The sequence below is a fragment of the Piliocolobus tephrosceles genome, chromosome 10 (genome assembly GCF_002776525.5).
Source record: "Piliocolobus tephrosceles isolate RC106 chromosome 10, ASM277652v3, whole genome shotgun sequence".
Lineage (NCBI taxonomy): Eukaryota > Metazoa > Chordata > Mammalia > Primates > Cercopithecidae > Piliocolobus > Piliocolobus tephrosceles.
In genome coordinates this window covers 101,620,532-101,635,144 of record NC_045443.1, presented here as the reverse complement: position 1 = coordinate 101,635,144, position 14,613 = coordinate 101,620,532, and the positions used below count along the sequence as shown (strand labels likewise).

Here is a 14,613-nt window from a genome sequence, read left to right as displayed (position 1 = left end):
TCCTTCCTTCCTTCCTTCCTTCCTTTCTTTCTTCCTTCCTTCCTTCCTTCCTTCCTTCCTTTCTCTCTCTCTCTCTTTCTTTTCTTTCTTTCTCTTTCTTTTTTTCCTTCCTTCTTTCCTTCTTTCTCTCTCTCTTTCTTTCTTTCCTTCTTTTTCTCTCTCTTTCTTTCCTTCCTTCCTTCCCTCCTTTCCTTTCCTTTCCCTTTCCCTTTCGCTTTTCTTTTCTTTTCTTTCTTATAGGATCTTGCTGTGTTGCCCAGACTGGAGTGTGGAGTGGTACAATCACAGCTCACTGCAGCCTTGACCTCCCTGGCTCAAGCAGTCCTTCTGTTTCCACCTCCAAGTAGCTGAGACTACAGGTGCATGCTACCACGCCCAGTTTATTTTTTAATTTTTTGTGGAGAGCTTTGTTGCCTAGGTTGGTCTTGAAATCCTGGGTTCAAGCAATCCTCCCTCCTCATACTCCCAAAATGCTGGGATTACAGGTGTGAACCACCACACTTGGCCTCTACTTTCTTATATTTCCTTAAATAGATTTCCTTTATTTTTGGATTAAGAAGAAATAAACAGAAAATTAAAATTTGAACATATTATAAAAATGAAAGATAATTGTAAAATTTTGGTATGGAGTGTGTCTCTCTGAGCCCAGAAATCATCAAGAAAAGTGCACAGATTTGACTGCATAACATTGAAAAACTTTACAATGATGAAAAATACAAGTGAAGCTATTCATACAATAGATTAGGACAATTTTTTTTTTTTTTTTTTCTGAGAAGGAGTCTTGCTCAGTCGCCCAGGCTGGAGTGCAGTGGTGTGATCTCACTGCAAGCTCCGCCTCCCGGGTCACACCATTCTCCTGCCTTAGCCTCCCGAGTAGCTGGGACTACAGGTGCGCCTGCCACTACACCCGGCCAATTTTTTTGTATTTTTGGTAGAGACAGGGTTTCACCATGTTGGCCAGGATGGTCTCGATCTCCTGACCCTGTGATCCACCTGCCTCAGCCTCCCAAAGTGCTGGGATTACAGGCGTGAGCCACCGCTCCTGACCAGGACAAAGTATTTTTAACATCTATTATAGACAAAGAATTACTATCCAAAATACAGAATTGTTACAAAAATTTTAAAAACACAAATATTTTTAAAACATAGTTAAAAAATGGGCATAGAATATAACCAGACAATTCACAGAGGAAAAACATACAAATAAATACAAATAAACATGAAAAGGTATTTTAGGCTGGCTGAGATGGCTCACTCCTATATTTCCAATACTTTGGGAGGCCAAGGAAAAAGGACGACTTGGGGTCAGGCTCGAGAGCAGCCTGGGCAACATAGCAAGACCTCTGTCTCTACCAAGAATTTTAGAAATTAACCGAGGGTGGTTATATGTAGCTTCATGGGAGGCTGAGGTGGGAGAATCCCTGGAGCTCAGGAGTTTGAGGCTACTGTGAGATAAGATTGCACCACTTAACTCCAGCCTGGGCAACAGAGTGAGACCTTGTTTCAGCTAAAAATAAATAAATAAGGCTAGGCGCAGTGGCTCACTCCTGTAATCCTAGTACTTTGGGAGGCCAAGGCGGGCAGATCACCTGAGGTCAAGAATTTGAGACTAGCCAGGCCAACATGGCGAAACCCCATCTTTATTAAAAATACAAAAATTTGCTGGACATGTTGGCACTTGCCTGTAATCCCAGCTACTGGGGAGGCTGAGGCCGGAGAATGGCTTAAACCCAGGAGGTGGAGGTTGCAGTGAGCTGAGATCATTGAACTCAGTTGAGATCAGCTGAGCCACTGCACTCCAGTGGCTCCAGGCTCACTGAGATCAGCTGAGCCACTGCACTCCAGCCTGGGTGACAGAGTGAGACTGCATCTCCAAAAATAAAAAATAATAAATAAAGTTTTTCTATGTTATTAATAGGAAAATGTGAATTGAAACATTTTTGCATTGTTGAAAATGAAAATAAAAATGAAAACATGTGTCACTTCAGTGACATAATTCTTCACTCATCAGGTTGGCAAAAATTAAACAGAACAACATTACCCAGTGCAGGCAAATGGACATGCTTATTCCTTATTTATACAATGTGCATTTTCTAAGTTGGTAAAGCATTTGGCAAGGTCAATATGGCAATATCTATCAAAAGGTTGTATGCATATATAATTTGACTCACATGCCATTTCCTCTTCCAGGAATCTGTACTACAAAAATTCTAGCACATATTACCAAAATATGTGTACAACAATGCTAGTTTCAGCATTATGTGAACTAGTGAAAACATTTCAAAGTGTTGAAATGTCCACCAATGGAAGAATATTTAAATGAACTGTGAAATATGATCCAGATGTTAAAAAAAGAAGGCACTCTGTCTAAACAGACATAGGAGATTCCCAAGGCATATTGTTAAGTGGAAAAAGCTAGTTGCAGTATAACTCATATAGTATGATCTACTTTATGAAATTCAAAACCCCTAACTATAAGTGTGTACATGAACATGTATGTGTTTCTGTGAAGAAAAAGAACTGGAAAGCTATCAGATTGTTAACACTGACTATCTCTTGGGAGGACAGAGGAATCGGGGAGGGTGCTGATGAAGGGAAATTCAGGGTGTTTCAGTATTATTTGATCATTCAAAAGGAGAATATATTTACATACTGCTTTTATAATTAAATGTTTTTGTAGTGGTGCCATCAGGAGGTACTGAGATCTGTAAAGTGTTTCCCTGTAATCTAAATGGCCCTTGGATGCCCTGGGTTTTGATGTCTTGTGTATGCTTTCTGGTTTTCTGTCTCATTTCTCACTCTCCTTATCATACTATTGCTCATCATTCACTTAGCCTGTTGTTAACAGTCCATTAACTATCCATGGGTATGAAAACTAGATAACTAAATCCAAAAGGATGGCAAGTATAAGGTTTCTGGGGAAGGGTTTGTCCTTAGCAAAAGGCATGAGCCTCATGACTTTCTGACTTTGGCCAGTGGCTGTTTCCCAGTTCTTGCTGTCTAGTCTACTCCCTGCCCCCTTTTACATATTTTAAAGTTTTTTCATTGAAGTAGAATCCCAAAACAGAAAACTGTATAAATCCAGTGTGCAGTTTACTGGATCATCACAAAGTAAACACACTCATGTAACATCCAGCATGTTCTCACTAACAGTATAATCAGTCTTTTTAAGTTTGCCATTTTGATTAGTGTCCAGTGCTATCTAGAAATTTGAGGTTTCCTTATTTCTAATGTCATTGAACACTTTTCCCACACACTTTGTAACAATTTGGAAGTAAGTGTTCAGGTCTCTTGCCTATTTTTCTGTTAGTCTATCTTTTTTTAATTGATATGACCAATTATTTTTTCAGATTTTGCAGATCTAAATTTTGTTCACATTTAATTCTTTTGTTGATTTTTAGTCAACAACAAATACTACCCTAGGTGACTTTAGTCATTGGACATTTTATTTTGAGATTATTTCTACCAAGAATCTCATTATGAATTGGATACAAGACAAAAATTCTGCAAGATCAAGAAAACAGAAGGGGAGAGGGAGGGGGAAGAGATGGGGAATGAAGACAGATGGGGAAGATCAAGGGACCAAATCAAAGAGACAAAGGTAAATTCAAAAGCCTTGGAGTCGAAACCGCAGAGTAAAAATGACTTCAATCAAAGTTGAGGGTTCAGAATGTCCTGTTTCATAACATTTCAGAGCTGTTACCATATGGTGAAGACAGTACCAGCAATCACAGATGCTGCTTTATAAGAAAGAACACTTTTCATTCTTCCTGTTTCCTGGGGAAATTATTTGGATCTGGGGAGAGAGTTGGTTATTACTATTTTGCTTCATTTCCTTTGCAGAAAGAGTTACGAGATTGAGGGGAAAAAAAGATTTTAAGTCACACCAGATGGGGGGAGAAAAGTCAGAAGGATTTATTGGACTAAACTCTACTAAATTTACACACATTTTAATTTTAACTTTCTAGGGAGGCAACAGATTGACCCTGGGGCAATAGGCAAACGGAGGAAAGAATTGAAGGGTATACTAGAGGTTTTTTGGTCATCTTTTTAGAAAATGGATTGAACATTCCAAACTGAGAGAAATAAACTTTAAAATCGTGGAATTCAACCCGATGGTCCTCAAAGGGAAGATCAGACCAGACTCATCGAGGCCTGAATTGCTCCAGCCTGTAAGTAGGGAGCACACAGGTGCTGGGGACAGTCCTTGGTGAGACCTATGTTGAGTAAGGGAGTGCTAGTCACTGGGATGCATGTGGAATATTATTTTTGAAGCCTTGTGGTGTTGATCTCCGCCAAACTCTGCTTTTGTATAATTTATAAGCCAGCTGCTACAGAAAGGATATAAGATGGTTTATAGAAGCACAGTGAAGTTTATTAAAGAAGAAGTGAAGCACTAAAAAAAATGTAGAATGCATTTACAGGTGTGAATATGTCTGTGGGGGTGGGAGCTGGAGGAGGGCCAGGTAGCTGAGGCCAGGAAAAAGTATCCCAAACCCACCGGCTGTTGGGATATTTAACTGTGATTGTACGTTAAATCTGCCTCTGAGTATCTCACAATTAAGAAAAAACAGTAGCATGATGGATTATATACTTCCTAGTATTGACTAAGATAATATATTCAGGAGACACCAACTCTTTTCCTAGCGTTGGGAATCTTAAGGTATTTTACCGCAAGAGTTCTTACCAAAGGGACCCTCTCCTGCATAACAAGTGGTGTTTTTGGCCGGACGCGCTGGCTCATGCTCGTAATCCCAGCACTTTGGGAGGCCGAGCGGGAAGGATTGCTTGAGCTCAGGAGTTTGAGACCAGATTGGGCAACATATTGAGACCCCATTTATACTTTAAAAGTTTTATTTAGTGACCAAGCATTGTTGCTCACGCCTGTAATCCCAACACTTTGGGAGGCTGAGGCAGGCGGATCACAAGGTCAGGAGTTCAAGACCAGCCTGGCCAACACAGTGAAACTCTGTCTCTACTAAAAATACAAAAATTAGCTGGGTGTGGTGGCAAGAACCTGTAGTCACAGCTACTCAGGAGGCTGAGGCAGGAGAATTGCTTGAACCCGGGAGGCAGAGGTTGCAGTGAGCCGAGATCATGCCACTGCACTCCAGCCTAGGCGACAAAGTGAGACTCTGTCTCAAAAAAAAATTTTTTTTTTTTTTTTAATTAGCTAGGCATGATGGCATACCCCTGTAGTCCTAGCTACCTACTCAGGAGGCTGAGGTGGGAGGATTGTTTGAGCCTGGGAGTTCGAGGCTGTAGTGAGCTGTGATCATGCCACTGCACTTCAGCCTGGGCAACAGAGTGAGACCCTGTCTCAAAAAAGAAAAAAAGAAAAGAGTGGTGTTTTTGATAGCAGTTTTACAGAAACTGTGGCCACCTTCTACATATGATTGTTACTTAAATTCATCCCTGAAAATTTACTTAATTCTGAGACCTCTGTCCATGATACGGTCTCTCCCCAGTTCCAGATATTGTCAGAGTACAAGCTAAGACTTCAGATTAGGCAATGTTGTCAGTAATGAAACTTTGAAGTTCCTACACACAGGTCATACTGCTCCTTTTTCTGGTTCAAGGAGCTAAAAGGTTGAGCTTGCTGTTGGGATGACACGTGTGTGTGTGTGTGTGTGTGTGTGTGTGTGTATTTAAGGCTGATTTAATTGACAGTTATCGACATTACTGCATGTAGAGAAAGGCAGGTGATTTGTGCCGTAAAAGATTGACTAAGGAGCCTCTGTGACTCCCACTGCAGCGGTTCACAGAGATGAAAGTGGCAACAGCCTCAGCACTAGGGGGTTTGGATCTAGGAAATCAGCTGATCCTCCAGCGCTGGCTTCAGTCCCAGGCCTCAGATAAGTTGGGCACTGGGAAGCTCAGATGAGACATCTTGCTAGCTCCTGTTTCATTCCGCTCCAAACCTGGAGCTGAGCGGAGGCCATGGTCAAAGCCGACTCTCCAGTACCCCCAGAAGACACTAAGCCATATGCCTCTCCCCCACCATCATTTCTTTTGTTGTTTTAACAGCTGAATTTTGTTCGATTTTATCTCCCTCTACTTATCCACCAACACGAGAAAGTCATCTATTTGGACGATGATGTAATTGTACAAGGTACTCTCGCTAACTGCCAAGAACACTTGGAAAAGAAGCAGCTGATAAGTAGAATAACTGTCTCTCTTCATTTTTCAAATAGCTAATTGCTCAGTGAGTTTTGACTGCTTATTTAAGTTGTGAGTACAGTATTGTTGTAAATGTGGAAGTATTTTGGAAACGGGTTGATACTTACCGAGACAATCCAGTTTGACTCTGATTGTCAAAACCTGCAATAAATAGCTTGGTGGCCTTTCCTTTCCCTATATCCCTATAATGTGTGGAAATGCAGTGTCACAGATGACAGTCTTAGGAGTGAGCTAAGTTTTGGTGTTAAATGTTGTGTTCTGTCTCTTCCACTACAAAAAGGATACGCATTGGTGTGGTACCTACTGAGCAACAGAAATAAAGAAATTAGATCAGTGCCAATTTGAGCTCATCATTAAGTGGCTTTCTAAATCTGTAGGCATGACTCTTACTAAATAAATTGTCAAGCCACTTGAAATCAGGGATCCAATATTCTTCTCCCATAGCAAAATCAAGAACTGTTTAAGCTCTAAGGAGCTCTAAGGCTCTATCTAGCCTGAAAACAAATGCTATAATGTTTTAATTGCTGGTGTTTCTAAGTTCAGGTGATATCCAAGAACTTTATGACACCACCTTGGCCCTGGGCCATGCAGCGGCTTTTTCAGATGACTGCGATTTGCCCTCTGCTCAGGATATAAACAGACTCGTGGGACTTCAGGTGGGCATATGCTGTCTCGGAAGTCCTCCCTTCACCCTACAACTCTGGCCCCTTCTCCCCGCTCTGCAACTCAAAATGAGTGTAACCTCCACCTTGAAATCCTTATGGGCCAGTCTGGACTGCTGGGAGGCGGAACAGTACAGGGGTCTGGGACTTTGGGTCATATCTCAGCTCCATGCCTTACCAACTCTGGGGTGACTTACTTTAACCCTGCGAAGTCCCACCTTCCTTACCTGAAATATGGGAACAATCATGTCTACTTTGTTGTGTCTTTGTGAGCAATCATGAAATAACATGATGTCCAAGTGTCCAGCATGAAATAAAAGCTCCAGAAATGATCATTGTTACCTAGGTGGCTCATCACCATGCTCTCTGTCAGAGATGATGTTTTCTGTTAAAGAGACTTGCTGAACCATTGGTTCTATTTTCAGAGTTTTGACCATCGCTTTTAGCCCCCTTCCAGTAGAAGAAAATAGTGATTTTGTTAAGGGTAAAGATCTCCTTACTCTGATGGAACTGAGGAAAGTTGAACCTACATGCAGTGCTGAAACCGAAGGGGTAGCTTTGAAATAAGAGGTGTTATTAAGAGTTGAATGCTGTTTTTCAAAAAAGCTTCTAGCAAATAATTTTATGTGTGTGGCATTTTAAGGCACTTCAAAGCATAGGCTCTGCGACCAGATTCGATTTTGTCAAAATCTTGGCACTATCACTTGGTAGTTTTATGACCTCAGGCAATTTACTTAGCCAGTTGTTTCTACCTCATTTGTCAAACAGAGGTAATACTAGTACTTCCCTTGTAGTTATTGTGAGAATTAAATTAGTTAATACATACAAAGCTATTATATGAGAGTAATGAGGTAGTACATGTAAAGTTCTTAGAAAAGGACTTGGTGCATAGAAAGTACTCAAGTATTTCCATGACTCCTGTGTGAGGTTTGAGAGCATCACATTAAGGAATTATAGATCATGACAGTCTAGATGGGTGAAAGAATGTGTATGTCCTGCCCCATACTACATTCATTCAAAAACTACTTATTGAGTGCTTACTCTGTGCCTGACACTGTTTTAGGTGCTAGTAATACAGTGACCAAAATGAAAACTCTTGCTTTTGTGTGTTTCACATTCTAGTGGGAACAGACAGACAGTAAACAAATAAAATATTTAACAGAGGACTGGGGTGGAGGCAGGGCTGTATTTTAAATACGGTAATCAGGGAAGGCTCCACTGAGATTGTGCTGTTTGAATCTAAACTTGAAAGAATCGAGGGAACCACTTGTGCAGGTGGTTAGGGGGGAAACCCTCCAGGAAGTGGGAAGAAGTGTAAAGACATTGAGGCAGGGGTGAGTCTGGTTCATTAAAGGTGGTCGCTGTTGCTGAGGGATCAAGAGGAGAGTAACAGGAGTTGGAGAGGTATTGGAGGGTCAGATGATATAGGGTATGACAGGCCATTTTAGGAACTCTGGCTGCTTCTGTGAATGAGATGGGAAGCTATTGGAGGAGCTTAGAGGAGATGAGTGACCTAGAGACAGAGTGGGGTGGAAAATAGTGGAAGCAAGGATACTGGATAGGAGGAACTTGCAGAAATCCAGTGAGTGACAATTATGGCCTGAACAGGAAGGTAGCAGTAGTGGCAAGAGAAGTGGTTGGCTTCCGGCATTTTGAAGATGGGACCAACAGGATTTGCTGAAAGATTTGGATGAGAAGAGAGTGAGAAAAAAGGAGTCAAGGAGGACCTAATGACCCTGGGTTTTTTGCCCAAGTAACTAGAAGGATAGAGTTGTTGCCACTGACTGAGGTGGGGCAGATGCAGGGAAGCAGGTCTGGGATAGGATTGGGGTCAATTTTGGGATATAAGTTGGAGCTGCCTTACCAAGCATCTGAAAGGAGACATTTGGATGGTAGATGTAGCAGGAGTTGGAAGTCCAGAGGAGAGATCAGGGCTGTCAGATGGGTGACATTTAGAGCCGTGAGACTGGACAAGGCTGTTTATGGAGTTATTGCTAGAGAAAGGCACTAGTGCTGCACTCAGACCTAGGGCATTCAGCATTTAGAGGTTGGAGAAATGAGGGAAACCAGCAAAACAAAACAAAAACAACAAACTACCAAGTGGCCAGTGACACAGGAGGAAACCCAAAGATACTGCACAAAGGTTTCAAGAAAATGATCATTTTCCAGAAATAAAAGATTCACTGGTCAAAAGCATGCACATCCTGTTCCCTTACAGAATACATATATGGGCTATCTGGACTACCGGAAGAAGGCCATCAAGGACCTCGGCATTAGCCCCAGCACCTGCTCTTTCAATCCTGGTGTGATTGTTGCCAACATGACAGAATGGAAGCACCAGCGCATCACCAAGCAATTGGAGAAATGGATGCAAAAGAATGTGGAGTACGTGAAGACTTCTCTACCATTTTTTCCATGCTTGGAAACAAAATCATTCAGTTAATTTTCCATGCGTAGTTCAAGGGTTAGAAATATTTCACAGTCATCTGAGGTCAGATTTTCTTACAGAGGCAATGTTAAGAAAGAAAGGGGGCAGTCAATGAAAATCTTTCCTCAAAAGATATAAATCAGAGGAATCAAGATCCTGTGGAGTGAGGAGTCCCTGATTGTACATTTTCTTAGTAAGCCGTTGAAAAATGTGACTTGAATCTTTTCCACCCAACAATCTTCATTTATCTTAGTTGAGTTTCCCCTTGCAACATAGATTTCTTATTAAGGATTATTATATAAAATCAACTTTGCTTTTTAAGGTTGATTTTTAAAATTTATAATTTTTTATTATCAGAGTTTTAAAATAGAGGCGATAAAAATAACTCTAATACAAGCACGACTATCACATCATTGTATTGCCTAGCAGTCTTGTGCATCTGGATATTTTAATACCATCATAACCTTGAATTTGCAAGTAAAGTTATTCTAAATAATGTAGGATTCGAATTTGATCTCCTGTGTCTACTATTTAAAACCCTGGGGGTTAAAATGGCAAAATATTAATACTGTTAGTCTAGGTGATGTATATTGGAGTTCATGGTATTTTACTATTTTGTGTATGTTTGACAATTTTCAAAATGGAAGTTGGGGGAGAATGAAAGGCCGTAAGTCTTAGTACATAGTGAGAGAATGTCTGACATCATTTACAATATTAGATTCGACTTCATCTGAGTTTGTGGGGCCTCCAGGCCAAATGTTCTTTTTCTATTTCATTTCTTAGGGAAAACCTCTATAGCAGCTCCCTGGGAGGAGGGGTGGCCACCTCCCCAATGCTGATTGTGTTCCATGGGAAGTACTCCACAATTAACCCCCTGTGGCACATAAGGCACCTGGGTAAGTATTTTAGAAAAACGCAAATGTCCTTTTTTTTTTTTTTTTTTTTTTTTTTTTTTTTTTTGAGACAGAGTCTCGCTCTGCCACCCAGGCTGGAATGCAATGGCACAATCTTGGCTCACTGGAACCTCCGCTTCCCGGGTGCAAGCAATTCACTGGCCTCAGCATCTCGAGTAGCTGGTATTACAGGCGTGTGCCACTACGCCCAGCTAATTTTTGTATTTTTAGTACTGATGGGGTTTCACCATGTTGGCCAGGCTGGTCTCAAACTCCTGACCTCAGGTGATCCACCCATTTTGGCCTCCAAAACTGCTGGGATCATGGCACGAGCCACCATGCCCGGCCGCAAATGTGCATTTTATAGATCCAGTGAGCACCATGGCGAGGAGAGGATGCTACATACAGCACCAGGTTGTTCAATTCAAATCCTCCAGGTGACCTTGGGCAAATGACTTAACCCTCAGTGCTCAGATTCTGCAAGTGCAGCTGATATTCTTAGCTACCTGAGGGGCGTGTTTCTGGAGATTTATGGAAAGCCATCAAACTCATGCTTAGCATATAGTATGTGATCAGTAAACATTAACTGTTAAGAGAACTTCTGGCTGGGAGCGGTGGCTCACACTTGTAATTCCACCACTTTGGGAGGCCGAGGCGGGTGGATCACCTGAGGTCAGGAGTTCAAGACCAACCTGATCAAGATGGTGAAAACTGTTTCTGCTAAAAATACAAAAAATCACTGGGCATGGGGGCAGGCACCTGTAATCCCAGCTACTCGGGAGGCTAAGGCAGGAGAATCGCTTGAACCTGGAAGGCGGAGGTTGCAGTGAGCTAAGACAGCACCACTGCACTCCAACCTGGGCGACAGGAGCGAAAATCCGTCTCAAAAAAAAAAAAAAAAAAACCAAAAAAGACAGAGAGAAAACTTGCACTGTTAAAACTTCAAAACTTTATGGAACTGTCAAGCCACACTTTTATTTTCTCTTGCAGTAACTTACAGTGGACAAAACCAAATAAATTAGCATAATGGCTTAGGATGAATTCAGAAAGCTGCCATTAAAATTTATCCTTTAAAAAGCAGTTGACTCTGTTCTCTGTGAGTTCCTTAAGTCTTTCATTCACTACACAAGTGTAGGGTTTAGAGTATGAATTGGAATCCCAACTATGATTTTGGGTAAGTTACTGAATACATATAAATGGCTTAGCATAGAGCCTAGCACAGAGGACACATTCACATCCACCCTAACACATGCCACCATTCCTTATCCAAAACCCCTGGGCCAGACCTGTTTAGAAGTTTAGAAAGGGTTTGGATTTTAAAAAGGTAATGTGGTGCTGAGTAGGATCTAGGTTTTACTGCCAAAGAAGTTATTAAAAAACCTTTTCTTTTCAGACCTTTGGGGATTATTTTAGAATTAGAGGCAATGGATATGGACTTATATTTACCAACTGTCCATTACATTGCTAAGAACTGGACTAGGTTCTGTTAAGGAAGGTGAATATTATTTCTAATTCTCACAACCACCCTGCAAGGTGTTATGTCCCATAATCTTTTTTTTTTTTTTTTTTTTAAAGGATATAATTGTGGAGGCTGAGTTACTGTTTGCTCTCGATAATTCTGTGGATTGCTTCTGCATTATTACCAGAATCCTCTGATTTTCCTGAGCATGTGTATGCACAAGAGTGCCACAGGGAAGTTAGTGTTCTGTCTGATTTTATTTAGAGTCATGTTGGGTTCAACATTAGGTCAAATATCAACCTTTCCATGTGCAGATCCCATCAAAGTAGAAGGTCTATTTTTAAAAATGTGTAGGAACAGTTATGCAGAGCTTAGATCAATAAGGTTGCAGCATTTTATGATCTTGAGACAGAGACTCAGAATTACATTTTATGAAACATCCAACTTAGATCAGGCACGATGGCTCATGCCTGTAATCCCAGTACTTTGGGAGGCCGAAGCGGGTGGATCACTTGAGGTCAGGAGTTCAAGACCAGCCTGGCCAACATGGTGAAACCACATCTCTACTAAAAATACGAAAAATTAGCTGGGCATGGTGGCACACGCCTGTAATCCCAGTTATTCGGGAGGCTGAGGCAGAAGAATAGCCTAACCCTGGGAGGCAGAGATTGAAGTGAGCAGAAATCATGCCACTGCACTTCGTCTGGGTGACAGAGCTAGACTCCATCTCAAAAGAAAAAAAAAGAAAAGAGAGAAATATCCAACTTACTGACAAGTAGGAAGGGACATATTCTTCCCAAAGGAAAGATGTCATTTTTCTTTGTAGAACAGAGCTTCCATCTGTGCTGAAGGTTTTGGAATCAGGGATGGTGTGCAAAGTCAATCTACACAAAAATCACTTGAAAAATGAGGTTTTAGGGTGTTCTGGAGGTAGAAGGGCAACATAACACTAATGGGCAGTAAGTTTGGGTCTAAACAGGCAGGCTTAATATTTTTTAAATTTACAAAATATATTTAGCTAAAAGCAATTTCATCACCCAAACTGCAAGCCCCTCTGAGGTAGTTCTGCATAGCCCTTCAGTTACGAAGCTGAGAGATGAGAATGCCCTTAGTAGAGACTTTTCACGGGAAGGTGCCTCTTCCCAAATGAATATTTTCTTTGTATACACTCTGATGATTGATAATTCCAATTACGCTGCGATAGCTTCAAATAACTAATTTCTCTTCTGCAGCTGCCGTCACGGCTATGTTTATTAGTAACAGAAGCCAGTTGTGTTGTTGTTAACATCATACACTAGAATAACATAACCCTAGCAAATCAACCCTCTCATAATTCAATGGGCTTTCAGCTGTTTAAATAATATATATATCAAATTCCTTTTCATGGAAAGAAAGTTGAACGCTATAGAGATTTTTTTAAAATTTTACATTCACAACACCTTAATGTAGTTCTAGAATAGGTATTCTAAAAAATATTCTAAGCAATGACACTGTTAGGGTAAATGCATAGTCTCTTGAAGTGATGACTTATGAGGGGAGTAATATTCAGGTGGAGATAGCTGTTTAAAAAGTAGATCGTAGTCACATTTTACACGAAGACAAGACTGTTCAAAAGAAAATGTTGCCATTTTTCATTAAGGAGGTGAAATGCAGAGAAAAAAGAACCCCTATAAACTATTGGGTGGGAGGAAAATTAATAGAACTTCTTTGGGGACAATGTGGCAATCTCTATCAAAACTGAAAGGCACACACCCTTCAGTCCAGCAATTCCACCTACAATATTTTATCCTACAGATATATTTGTACACATAGACTAGACATACACAGAGGGCTGTTCATTGCTGTGTTTATGCTAATGATAGGATAGAAACAATCTAAATGTCCTTAATAAGGAACTTGGTCAATAAATAATTATCTATCATTCTATACGGTCACTAAAAATAATTTGGTAAATCCACATGTACTGCTGTGGAAAGTTTCCCAAGACAGTAATTTTAAAAGGCAATTTCCAAATAAAGAAATAAAATAATTTTTTTTAAAGGCGAGGTAGCAGTATGCTCATCTTCTGTCTTTAAATATACATATATAAGCATATAGGTCAAACAATGCTATAGCTTTACTAGAAGGATTCACAAGAGACTAACAACGGTTGATTTGGAGACATGGGGTGGGTAGAAAATTCACTGTATAACCCTTTTGTTTACCTTTTTTTATGAACTTGTATTCAATTTATAATACAAAAATGTTATTCTCTAACAAGCCTATTATTTTTTCTCTAAACACAATGAAGGCTGGAATCCAGATGCCAGATATTCGGAGCATTTTCTGCAGGAAGCTAAATTACTCCACTGGAATGGAAGACATAAACCTTGGGACTTCCCTAGTGTTCACAACGACTTATGGGAAAGCTGGTTTGTTCCTGACCCTGCAGGGATATTTAAACTCAATCACCATAGCTGATATAACTCTACCCTTAAAATATTCCCTGTCTAGAAATGTGGAATTGTCTCTTTGTAGCCAACTATAACATTGTTCTTTATGAACATTACCTTTGATACATATGAGCCACCATATAAAAACCAAAAACTACTGTGTGCAAATTATACCTTGGACCATACAGGCATTGACTAACTTCTTTAAGTACATGTGTTAACTATGGAAATCGAGATTATGTGACTGAAAAACATAAAGGAACAGACCCATCTAGATACCAGTAATCAATCTGCTTAATTCTGAATAACAATTATATCCACAAATTTTTAAAACTTCTAAATGTATTTTTCACATGTAGTATCTTTTTAACAGGTTGCCAATCTTTTCTTTTATAAAACTATTACATTTAAAATCTGGATGTCTGAAAAATAAAATATTCATCATTTTTATGATTATCATGTTGTTATTCTACATGTTAAATATAATAGAAGGTAAACTGACTTCAGGTTTAAAGGGGAAAGAATACCACTCAGTTTTGCTACAGAAAAAGCCCATAAC

At 40.2% G+C, this 14,613-nt stretch overlaps 1 protein-coding gene across 8 annotated transcripts in view; it reads left to right on the top strand.

Annotated features, from left to right (window-relative positions):
• The window catches only part of GLT8D2 (glycosyltransferase 8 domain containing 2), a 74,440-nt gene extending 59,933 nt beyond the window's left edge, over positions 1-14,507 (top strand). For 3 of the 8 annotated variants that reach the window (XM_023190402.1, XM_023190336.1, XM_023190447.1), the window contains 6 exons: positions 4,055-4,172; positions 6,028-6,112; positions 6,724-6,836; positions 9,061-9,227; positions 10,054-10,166; positions 13,913-14,082. In XM_023190402.1, coding sequence (XP_023046170.1) covers positions 4,055-4,172; positions 6,028-6,112; positions 6,724-6,836; positions 9,061-9,227; positions 10,054-10,166; positions 13,913-14,082 — 766 coding nt within the window. Of the gene's footprint in view, positions 1-4,054; positions 4,173-6,027; positions 6,113-6,723; positions 6,837-9,060; positions 9,228-10,053; positions 10,167-13,912 lie in introns of all 8 variants that reach the window. The other 5 variants (XM_023190272.1, XM_023190232.1, XM_023190494.1 and 2 more) reach the window with 4 other exon arrangements.
• The last annotated feature ends 106 nt before the right edge of the window (positions 14,508-14,613 follow it).